Source organism: Jaculus jaculus, chromosome 9 (assembly GCF_020740685.1).
Source record: "Jaculus jaculus isolate mJacJac1 chromosome 9, mJacJac1.mat.Y.cur, whole genome shotgun sequence".
NCBI classification, from domain to species: domain Eukaryota; kingdom Metazoa; phylum Chordata; class Mammalia; order Rodentia; family Dipodidae; genus Jaculus; species Jaculus jaculus.
This window is the reverse complement of record NC_059110.1, coordinates 130,975,298-130,987,691: the sequence shown is the minus strand read 5'-3', so window position 1 is coordinate 130,987,691 and position 12,394 is coordinate 130,975,298. Positions and strand designations below refer to the sequence as shown.

At 42.3% G+C, this 12,394-nt stretch overlaps 1 protein-coding gene across 9 annotated transcripts in view; it reads left to right on the top strand.

Annotated features, from left to right (window-relative positions):
• Cep112 (centrosomal protein 112) overlaps positions 1 to 12,394 on the top strand; it is a 471,814-nt gene that overhangs the window by 369,028 nt on the left and 90,392 nt on the right. For 8 of the 9 annotated variants that reach the window (XM_045157990.1, XM_045157993.1, XM_045157992.1 and 5 more), the window contains one exon: positions 4,917 to 5,066. The exons of the other annotated variant lie outside the window; for it this stretch is intronic. In XM_045157990.1, the coding sequence (XP_045013925.1) occupies positions 4,917 to 5,066 (150 nt within the window). The remainder of the gene's footprint in view (positions 1 to 4,916; positions 5,067 to 12,394) is intronic. 9 annotated transcript variants of the gene reach the window in all.

Below are 12,394 nucleotides of genomic sequence, written 5' to 3'. Positions count from 1 at the left end.
CCCACCAAATCCGAAGATGTATAGGGCTGCTCTACTTTCCCTAAGCAAAGGCCTGAAGGAGAAGGAAGGGATGGTAAATCTGCCCATACCAACTCTCATGGACTGTCCTCACCATTACATACACTAAAAGACAATGGAATGCCAAGAAAGAAAAGAAATCTTAGAAAGGGTGTAACAATCTAAAGAATAGCCCAACTTTATAAAAAGATGACAGCCTTAAATTGTCATCGCTGAATAATGCAAATAGTGACACACATATCTATAGGTATTTATATCCATGAGCTGACATGTGAAAAATGTTAGCCTGAGCATGGTATGGTGGTGCACACCTTTAATCACAGCACGTGAGAGGCGTAAGTACAAGGATCTTTGTGAGTTCAAGGCCAGCCTGGAGCTAGAGTTCCAGGTCAGCCTGGAACCAAAAGAAAAAATATTAGTCTACAATGCCTAGCAGTTCCAAGAAACAGATTATTTTTTGAGGAACATTAAAAACAGAAACATGGGTGCCTTTTCTGCTTTTAAATGCTAATCTGCTAGATCTTGAGCACAGATCTCAACAGGCTGGTGAGAATGTCAAAAGCAAAGCTGCTTCACTCCATCGATCAGGCTTTAAAAATCTCCCTAGCAAAAAAAAAAGCTAATATGAATGTATTAGTGGTGTTTGCACTGGCACTCAAGAAAGCATCAGGTTAAATTTAAAAAGTACTTCAAATATCTCCCTCCTGTAAAGGAGGGTTACTTCATCTTTAAGATGTTATCATGGCTTTAGGAGATGGACGACCATGTGAACTAACGCTGGGCATGCCTGAGAATCATGCCTCACCAACTGTCCACCATGGCGGACTGGCCTCGTCCATGCTGGGCACACACTCAGATGCTGTTTCCATCTAAATCTTCCATATTAGCTTAGCCTTTGCAGACTGAATGTAGTTTCCCCACTGAGCTCAGTTTCCTGCTGGCCGTTTTCCACAGCAACATACTGTCATCTTGCAAGAACATGCATAGCTAAAGATGGGTAGAGGACCAAAGGAAGGCTGCCAACTGAACCCTGCCTCCACTGTCAGGAAAACCCCTCCCCTAGCCAGCCCCCTTCCTTATTCAGATTAATGCCCAGACAGTATGCCACACATCCTAATGTGTGTCACTTGCCAGGACCAGCCCAGAATGCAGAAGGTGGCAAAGGCCCATGTCTCCCTATGTCTCTGAGGAGCTCCAGGGCACTCCTGTCCTTCCTGAGTATGACTTTAATGAAAGACTCAAACTATACCATACTCTGAAAAAGAGAATGAACCAAGGATGTACTTTAACCTCCATTCAGAATTCTGTTATTTTGAGGCTTTAAATAAAATCCCTAATATTTAATTTAGGTAAAGAGTTTATCACTTAACAATTGTCCTTGACATTTTTGCTCTTATGGGTCAGGTTGCATACAGGATTAGCCCAAAATAGCTTCTTTCACTTGCCAGAATATTAATTTTTAATATATATTTGAAAATCTTCTAAACCAGTTCTTTCTCTGAAGCTAATGCCAGGTAAATGTTTGGTTGTGTCACAGTGACATTTCATGTTAGGATCCACTCAGAACTGGAGGCCTTCAATTGTGAGTGGGTATGTTAGCTTTCGTTTCTTCAGGAGTGGTTTACATAGCTCGTGTATGCAAAGGATAGACTATTTCAATGTCCTTTCCTAGGACATGATCACTTCTCAGTCAGAAAGTAAACATGAAATTCGGGTTTCAAAATGACCCTTTGTTAAGGTGATGCTCTATGTCACCCCCTATCAGTCTATCACCCAGTTTGTCCAGCCAAAGTATGTCACCCCAACTGTTTTGCTATTCTGCCCCTTATGTAACCTTTGGAAGTTTTAAAAATAGCTTTCCAAATATAATCTCACTATCTTCCCTGTAGAAATTCCATCATTTTCCCCTCCCAAAGAATGCTAAGGTTTCATTTTCCACAGAAAAGCAAGTGTATCCTCCACAGAACATCCCAGACTTCACTTATAATTCCTTCCAAAGCCTACATTTGTTTCTTTTGATGTGCTATTATCCTAAATCTTCTGAAAATGAGAAGTATCCATGTTTTGAGCCCTTATGATCACTTGAAGTATCCCAAAATATTTATCTTCAATCTTAGTCAATTATACTAATCTCATTCCTAGTGTCTCATATAACCATGTTGGCATCAAACTCTTTATATATCCAAGGCTGGACTTAAACTCCTGATCCTCCTGCCTCCACACCTGGCTCAGTATTGCTTGTCTCAATCCTAGTTTTTGTTTTGTTTTGAGATAGTCTCATGTAACCCTGCTTGCCTCAAACTCACTGTGTATCCAAAGATGACCTTAAACTTCCTTTTTTAGTGTGTGTGGGGCACACATGTGTGTGAGTGCACATGCATGTATACGTAGGCCAGAGGTGGACATCCTCCTCCTTGATTGCTCTCTATTTACTGAGGCAAGGTTTCTTGCTTGAACCCAGAGCTTAGTTTAGCTAGGCAGCTTGCCTCAGGGTCCCCTGTCTCTGCCTCCTGAGCACTAGGGTCGCAGGTAGGCCTCCACACTCACCCAGCACATATGTGGGTGCTGGCAGTCCAAACTAGGGCCCTCACATGTCCCTGGCAAGTACTATACTCACTGAGCCATCTTTCTAGCTCCAATTCTAGTTTGTTTGGGTTTTTGTGGTTTGTTTATGTGCATGTGTATATAGTATGTATGGTATGGTATGTTCATGGTGCATTTACATGTATGTGCAAATGTGCACACCCCGTGCCTTCACATGCAGAGGCAAGAGGAGAATGTGAGGGGTCCTCCCTCCATTGTGTATTTCCCTGAAATAGAAGCTTGCCCTTTTTTCACTAGCCCCAGATTGTCTGGTCTCTGCTTCCCACAGAACTGGGGTTTCAGAAACCTGTGACCACACCCAGCTGTTTACATGGGTGTGGGGGGATCAAACTCAGGCTGTCCAGACCCGCCCCTCATGTCCTCATGCTTGCGTAGCAAGTGCTCTTACCTGCTGAGCCATCTCTTCAGCCCCAATCTGAGTATTTTTAAAAGAAAAGAAAAAAAAAAAGATGCTTTGTACTTTAAAACTCGACCACGTGGCTCAGATTTGGATGTGTGAGTGTGTACCTGTGATGAAATCACACACAACTGAGCACACACTACAGAATCCAACCTGCCACGTCTACAAAGTCACGGCCCCTCCCAGTTGAAACATTGAAATATTGTTATTTTTACTGTTTGGCTCCATGTTCCTATAAAACATCAATCTAAATTTCATGGTAAGCTGAGGAAATCTGGTCCTTTCTTATCCCCCACTCCTCTGGCTCTGTAACTAGGAGTTGATTGTTCTGTGCTTCAGTTTCTGACATTTACTGTAAGAATTTAACCTTTACTGCTTCACAGAAGTGCTGTAAGAATTAATTGAACGGATGCCAGAATGGAAGCAGCATTTAATAGGACTCAGAAAGTAGATGGAAACTCTTGTCGGTGAAAGACTTCCTCCCCCTCTTCTCCCCAGCAGAATCCTGGTGTGCATGTAATACCCTGTCATGCTGATAGAACAGATTTTATCATTCTTAATTTTTTCACTAGTTGATTATTTTCAAGTTCTAATTTTTAAACTTTGTCACAATGAGTGTGCATACTTCTAAAAGCCTAAATCCTCCATGTTATTTTGTAATAATGTTATTTAGGTCACTTGCAACAATAATTCTACAGGGGTTGGCTTTTGGAAGACTCCACAGTTTCCTTTTATTGTCTTACTATGCTGTGAACTGTTTTTGTCACCAAATAATACAGAAATTGAAAGATCACTAATTAGTCCAGTGTTTCTCACCAACTGCTTCCTACTCATAGAACCAACATAACGACATGCTGACTCCGAACTGCTATTGTTTCTTTTATTAGAACAATTGTTTCCTGCTTTCAAAAACTCATCACTATTGGGTTTGAAAGGAAATAGACACATCCAAACCAAAGGAAGGGCAAACCTCTCAGTAGTCCCATTAAATGTCAGAGCTTCTCATCCAGTGTCTATTTGAGACATTGGAGGGAACCCTGTCCTGGAGGGAACTAATTCACAAATGTGGAAGGTGTTATAGGAGTCTCTGAAAGGGCACTATTTGAGCCAAAACAAACTTTTGTAAAGGTGAACAGTTAGCAAGGAGACAGCCTATTTGGAAGCATAAACTGCTCTTCAGGACCAAAGTCTTGTTGAAAACAAAAATGAAGTTGGCTAGTTAGAGAAGGAATCTGACTTTGGTCTTCAAACCCTTCCTATCTCCTTAGCTGGGGGTCACTTTTAGCAATGTGAGATAACTGACCTCATGTGTGTTTGTGTGTGTGTATATGTGTGTGTATGTGTGTGTGTTCCTCATTTATAAAAGAGGGGAGGCGATAATGATACTTATAGTTGTAAATGACATAAACACTTAAAGTGCTTAACACAGCACATTAATATCAGTGATTCCTCAGAAACAATGGTATAGAACTAGGTGACCATGAGGAATGAGCTTTTCTGTTGTTTGTTTTTCTGAGGTTTGTTGTTAAAATTCAGTGTTATGAATAGTCCTCCTCACTATAATAAGCATATTTCTCTGTAAAATAGAATCTGATACTTTTCAGTTTGGGGATCACAGATGTTCTTTCTTCTGATGAGTAAATACTGTGGAATGTTATAGTAGAAATGTCTTCCAAATATATTTGGTTCAGCAGTTGTTCACCATTCACAGTTTTATTATAGTCTTTTATTGTGTGGAATTTCATGCATTATACTGTGTGATATGTTAATTGAAAATGTTGAGTTTATGTAAGAGAGTTTTGCCAGGTCCATTCTTTTGTTAAGCATAAATACATATAAAGTAGATGCCTCTTGCTGAAGAATTTGAAGTTATAGCATGCTGTTTTCATTTTAGATCATAGCAGAACTTCAGACAACCATTTCCTCTCTGAAAGAGGAGAGCAGCCGGCAGCAGCTTGCTGCAGAAAGGCGGCTCCAGGATGTTATACAAAAGTTTGAAGATGAGAAGAAGCAGCTGATTAGAGATAATGACCGAGCAATCAAGGTAATCTGAAGACTTCAGTAACCAGTGGTACCAGCTGCTTTCATGTAATTAAAAGGAAGCTGGAATCCCAGCAGTGGGCAGATGAATGCAGGTATCGGGCTTGCTCACACAGCCTGCAGTAATTCCATTCACTGGACTCTACCTTTGATGTATCCAATGACTCAGGCTGACTTCTCCCTAAGAGAACGCATGCCAGCATAAAAAGTCATTTTTGGCAAGCCCAGTCCATTCACAATGAACAAATATTTGAGAAATACCTCATCCTTTCTCTTGAGAACCACTTAGGAATTGTCTCTTGAAATTAGAATGACTGTTTCAGCCCAGTCCTTCTGCCCAGCACATTCAGAAGTCAGCTTCCAATTTACGTTCTGTTCTTTCCCCACATCCTTTCATTATGCTCTCGCATAATGAGCAATAACCCGCTTGTTCCAGGCGTGGGATGCCGGCCATTTGATGTGCTTCGTCACAGCACACGGTCGACTATTGCTGCTGAGAATCTAGGCTGTTTCTACACGACTTCAGAGACTCAGTCACACCTTAACAGCAACAGAAAATTCCCTAGACTTCATTCTTTGCATGATAGGCAGTCAGACCTCAAAGTGGTTTGTTCTTGGCTTCATAGCAGTGGATATTATTGTGAGTGTCTGCATCATGCTGGGTTTAATCTGTGAGGATAAGCATCTGGAAACCTTTATAAATAAGGCTTAAAAGAGAACAAAAAATTTTTTAAAGAATTCCCAGCAAAAGATTATTTTTCAGTGAGTTTGCTGTAACAATACTTAAAACATGTTAGAGTAGTCATACAGAGCAAAGAAAAATATATATATATATACATACCTTTTAAGCCTGGATGATATTAAATAAAAAACCTTAAGAGATGTAAAAATCCTTTTGAGGCCATTGCTTCCAATCTCCTCATTTTACAGGTGAAAATTTACGTTTTTGTTAATGACATTTTTCTTATTTATTTCTACTATATGCTTTCCCCCTACATGGGTTATGAGACAAAAATAAATGTTTCTTTTTCATATTCTGGTAATTTAAAAATATCTTTCAAGCCTTTTAATCTTATAGATACCACTTTTCACTCATAGAAAGTAAGCCACCATTAGTCTGTCTGTATATTTTGCTTTGCATGAACTGAGTTGAAGAATTTTGGATGACTTCAATTACATAAAAGGTTCGTTTTACATGCATTTCTTTTCCACGTAGGTCCAAATATCAAGGGTTAGGTAATTTCTAAATTTTTAATAAATAATTGAATTTCACTATTGTGTGTGTGTGTGTGTGTGTGTGTGTGTGTGTGTAAAATGAGAAAACATAAGTTGGGTTACCCCAAACAACATGGTACTAGTATTTACTTTTAGAGGATTTAAAGAAACTTGAGAAGTTATAATTAGCATAATTGCCTACTTTAAACTATTTTTAAATTATATTTGAGAGAGAGAGAGATAGAGAAAGTGGGCATACCAGGGTCTCCAGCCACTGCAAACGAGCTTCAGATACTTATACCACCATGTAAATCTGGCTTACATGGGTACTGGGGAACCGAACCTGGTGGGTCCTTAGGCTTCATAGGCAATTCTTCACTGCTAAGCCATCACTTCAGCCCCTACTTTAACTTATTTACTATTATAGTTTTAACCCATTTACCTGCTAAAAAGGGATCCTAATTTTGATCCTGATTTCATACCCACCCCAATCACAAAGACTGAATTTAAAAGATGGCAGTTAGCATGTAAACGACCTTGTGCTACCTGATAATAAAGAAAGTTATAACTCAGGAGGCAGAGATAGGAGGATCGCTATGAGCTCAAGGCCACCCTCAAACTACACAGTGAATTCTAGGTCAGCATGGACTGGAGTGAGACCCTACCTTGAAAAAAAAAGAAAAGAAAAGAAAATTATAATACAGTTGAAAAGCTGAGTATGGTGGCACACACCTTAATCCCAGCACTTGGATGGCTAAGGCAGGAGGATTATGACTTTGAGGTCAACCTAGGGTATATAGTGCAATCCTATCTCGGAAAAAGTAAAGACAAAACAATGCAATACTATTGAAACATAATTTGGTTTTGGTTCCTTCACTTAATAATATACAAAGGGGGGCTGGAGAGATGGCTTAGCGGTCAAGCGCTTCCCTGTGAAGCCTAAGGACCCCGGTTCGAGGCTCGGTTCCCCAGGACCCACGTTAGCCAGATGCACAAGGGGGCGCACGCGTCTGGAGTTCGTTTGCAGAGGCTGGAAGCCCTGGCGCGCCCATTCTCTCTCTCTCCCTCTATCTGTCTTTCTCTCTGTGTCTGTTGCTCTCAAATAAATAAATAAATAAATAAATAAATAAAATAATATACAAAGGGGAAAGGTTTTTAAGTAGTATATTAAAATTGCTAAAGTAGTTGATTTATTGGCATTCATTTCCTTGGCTCATGTGTGCAAGCACACGCGCACACACACAGGTCAGTGGATGGCATTCATTCCCTGGGTACTATGTGCCATGTTCTCCACTAAACATCTTCATTTATCTCATGCACCATTGCTTCACACAAGCCTCACAATAGTTTTTAAATATTTTTATTTATCTATTTTTTTGACAGAGAAAGAGGGAGAAAGAGAGTGAGAGAATGGGCCCGCCAGCCCTCCAGTCATTGCAAATGAACTCCAGTTGTATGTGCCCCCTGTGTATCTGGCTAACGTGGGTTGTGGGGAATTGAATGTGGGTCCTTTGTCTTTGCAGGCAAATGCCTTAACTGCTGAACCATCCCTCCAGCACACAATAGTTTCTATTTTTTTTTATTTTCATTTCGAATTTCTTATTATCTGTAACTTTGATAACTAATCACATGGTACTTCCCCATTATCACATGTCTTTAAATCTGGGTCTAAATATGAATGAGCTCTCATTCCAAACACTCATCCACTCCTGTGCACTCAATCTTAAGGAGGAACGAAAAGGAAGCCAAAAGTAGTTCTAAAGATTTTCCTAGACTATTCTTTTGAAAAAGAAACTTACTTTAACTTTACATACTCCCACTTCTCAGTTTCAAAACCCATCCTTTGTGTCTCTTGCTCATGGACATTTCCAGAAGGAGTCTTCTTCTGGCTGTCCCTAATGGAGAGGCAGTCCCTAGTGGTACTGATGCAACCACCGCCCCACCACCACCCCCCACACACCTTTGCTTCTGGGGCTTTCTCTCTCGTTTGTTCACTGTCTTACTTGTCAACAAGGCATGCACAGAGGGACCGCCATGAGAAGACACAGGACGAGAGCATCTACCAGCCAAGGATAGTGAGGGAGAAGTCGACCTTTCCCACGCCTTCAGCTTAGACTTCCACCCCTCAGAAGTGTCAGACAGTAAATTTCTCCTGGTAAGAAGAAGCAAAAGAAAACCACAGCTGCTTCTGAGTGGGATTCTGGAGCAAGAGGTGGGCGGCACCTTTGGGCTGATCTGAGCCAAGCTGATGGCGATGCTGGGCTTGTCACCTGACCAACCACAGCACATCCAAACTTGAAGAGCTGCGCAGGCTTTGTGGGAAGATCTGCAGCTTCTCAGCTGAGCACCTGTTGAAACCCCAGTGAGACTCCCCCCCGCCGCCCCCGTGCCAGCTCCCCTGTGGCTCTCAGCTTCCTGCCCACTGCCATCCCACATGCCGTTTACCTCACCTCAGCTCCCCAGCCCCATGGCAGCCTTTAGGGGAGGTTTTGCCATCATACTGATTTCAGAAATGGGGAAACAAAGGCTCTGAGATTAATTAACCAGCCCAGTTGGTGAGCAGGTTCAAACCACAGTCTGCCTTCCTTGAGAACCTTACTCAGTGTTGTGCTGTGTCTCAGAACACTCCGGTGTGTGTACGAAAATGAATGAAGTGACTGAGAGCAGCCTGGAGAGCCTCACTCACCTGTCTTCCTGAACCATGCAGCACAGTTGTGATAGCTGTTTGATTTAATAAACAGTTACATGAACATATGTAGATACTCAGAGAGGCTCAGTCACCATGAAGCTCGGCGTATGGACCCACACACTCCCTCTGCACAGTCACCAGTGTTAGAAGCAGTGTCTGTGCCAGCAGAGAAGCCTGCTTTTGCCCACTCTCAGGCTGGTGGTGAGCTGAGCTGAGCTGCTCTCTCAAGCCAGCGATCAAAACTGGAGGTGACTAGTAAAGCCAGGCCTCACTCACCACAGCTCATGACGATGCTTCCGTGAGAACAAAGTCATGCCTTAGAAAACACTTGCCTTAGAAAGTGGCCTTATGGAGCCGGGCGTGGTGGTGCACGCTATTAACCCCAGCACTAGGGAGGCACAGGTAGGAGGATCGCCATGAGTTCAAGCCCACCCTGAGAATTCAGAGTGAATTCCAGGTGCCTGGACTAGAGTGAGATCCTACATTGAAAAACCAAAAGAAGAAAAAAAGAAAGAAAAAGAAAACAAAAGTGGCCTGTTAAATTCCACTGACAGGGACACCGGTGTGTGCAATGTAATGTGATAAGACATTTTTGGAGGATAATTTGCCAATACCTGTCATTGTCAAATTGCCTAAAAGTAGCCTTTGACCCAATTCCAGAACTTTCCCCAAGATGACTATTAAAGAACTGCGCTAGGACTTAACTCGTCATGAAGATGCTTGTGCTACTTACCGAGCTTCCGTTCCGTGACCAGCGCCTGTGCGTCAGCATTCTCCTCTCCATATCCCTCACCACAGGAGCTAGAGTGAAAACTGCCTTAATGAAAGGTGATGTCAGAGTAGGATATTTGAACATACAGAAAATGTTCATAAGAAATTTTTCCATTAAAATGGCACTTACAAAACTTGATATAAGCTCATTGTGTTGAAAATGAAAATGAAAGCCTATCAAGACTGCACTCACTTTAACCTTTTACCACTAGATCGCTCTGAGAGATGGGTTTGTGGTGAATTTACTGATTCGGTGTATTCTGTATATTTGACTCACTATCTCAATAGAAACAATGAAATCTTATCTGTTTATTGGCTTATCTCTACTGTACACAAAGTGCCCTCAGCTTGGAGCTTGGTGCTTAAGGCAACAGCTTTATTATATGCCTGTAATGTTTGGGATCAGATATTTGGGTAGGTTGCCTGGTATGGTAATGCACACCTTGAATCCCAGCATTTAGGAGGCTGAGGTAAGAGGATTGCCATGAGTGCTAGCCTGGTGTTATAAAGTGAGTTCCAGGTCATCCTGGAGTAGAGTGAGACCTCCATCTCAAAAAGTAAAAAAAAGAGCTGGGCATGGTGGTATACACCTTTAATCCCAACACTCAGGAGGCACAGGTAAGAGAATTGCTATGAGTTCAAAGCTAGCCTGAGACTACATAGCGAATTCCAGACCAGATTGGGCTAGAGTGAGACCCTACCTTGAAAAAGCAAGCAAGAAAGAAAGAAGGAGGAGAAAGGGAAGAAAGGAAGGGAGGGAGGGAAGAAGGAAGGAAGGGCGGAAGGAAGAGAAGGAAGGAGGGACGAAAGGAGAAAATTTGGATAGAAGCAGCCAAGTGGCTCTTCTACCCAGTGGGCGGCATCCCCTATGGTGCCTTATGGAATTACATGTAAGTGGAAGCCTGGCTGGCGCCTCCTCACGTGGCCCTGTTCTTCAATAGAACAGTCAGTCAGACTTTCCTCATGGCACCTGCTATGGCAGAGAGGGCTCTGGAAAGGTGAGGCGGAACCGGAGCCTCGCTTGAGTCTGCTCTAAGAAAACCTAGTCACTTCCTCCACGTCCATTGGCAAAGACAGGTCGCCGGGCCAGTCCAGAACCAAGCAGACGGGAAATATCCTGTGTGCCTCAGAAAGGCATGACAGAGACTATGCAGCCAGCGACGCTAGGGGTCCAGTTGCCATCACCGCTCATCCCCAGCTCAGCTCAGTAGTCCAGAGGAGAAAGCACCTCAGTTCCCAGAGCCCAGCTCAGCACTTCTAAACGTCATGACAAATCCTGCATCCTTCTTATTTTTTAAAGGCAAATCTATCCCATTGTTGTTATAAATGTAGAAGATAATACATGTCCTTGTCTAATTCTTCAAAATGAACAAAATTAAAGTTTTTAAAGTTATCCCAAGTCCATAACCCAGAAGCAACCATAATAAAATTAAAATGGACATCATTTTAGATATCTTGTTATAAAAAAAGAAAAAAGAATGTCAAATAGACTTGTACCATAAATTCTACTCTACGCTATTTTTTCTGTGATTTAGAAAAATATTCAGTCTTACTTCAATAGATTAAAATGACTAGACTAAAACAAAAGGAAAGTTGAACTTGGAGACAGAATTCATTGATGGGGGCTGAGAACTGAGTCAGTATGCACAAATACAGTATCTCTTCCAACCCCTTGTCCCTTCCCACTTTGGACAGTATTATCATTTTCTTGTTTTGGTTTTTCAAGGTAGGGTCTCACTGTAGCCCAGGCTGACCTGGAATTCACTATGGAGTCTCAGGGTGGCCTCAAAATTTATGGTGATCCTCCTACCTCTGCCTCCCAAGTGCTGGGATTAAAGGCATGCGCCACCACACCCGGCTAGTATTATCATTTTCATACTGACCAAACTTGTGATGTTCAGAAACATGATGCTGTTTCAGCCACACCCTTTAGTGTCATACGTATATAGTAGTTGTTTAGATGCTGGGCTCGTACAGTGCCTTTTATTATGCCCTCCGTCCCTACCGCCTCTCTTTGACTTGGTTCTCCTGATCCTCCTGCCTCTGCCTCTTCAGCAACATCCTACCGGCGTGCGCCCCCACAACCGGCATTGACTTGGTTCTCATTGGTACTCGATGATCCTCTCTGCCTGGAGTGTTTCCCTGTCTAAGAATATCCACTGGCATGTTAAATGGTGCGCTGTGTTCTTGTTCACATTTTCTTCATACATGGAAACCTCACTTGTCTAGCGATTTGTATTGTCATGAGGAGGCGGGGGGGGGGGGGGCGGGGAGCCTGATCTTCCTCCGTATAAATGTTTTGCCCCCTGAGGGATTTCTGAAGAGGTCTTTTTTTAGGTAAGTTTGGTGTATGAACCAAGATATATTTACCTACTAACTGGGATAGGTCTAAATGTTCAGCATTCATTGAAAGTGTTTTGAAGTAGATTCTCTTTTCTCTATACATAAAATGGGCTTCAGTGTTTCTGCCTGTACCTAACCAAGGGCAGGGAGCCCACATGCTCGCTTGGACTGTTGGTGAGCTGTGACTTGCTGTGTGCGCAGCCAGTCTAAACACACGCTCATTTCCACGGCAGCACTGTGCTGCGTCATCTGGCTTTCTCCTGATCCTCGTTTTCATCCCTCCATCCTTCCTCACTTTAAGCACTTAAACAATG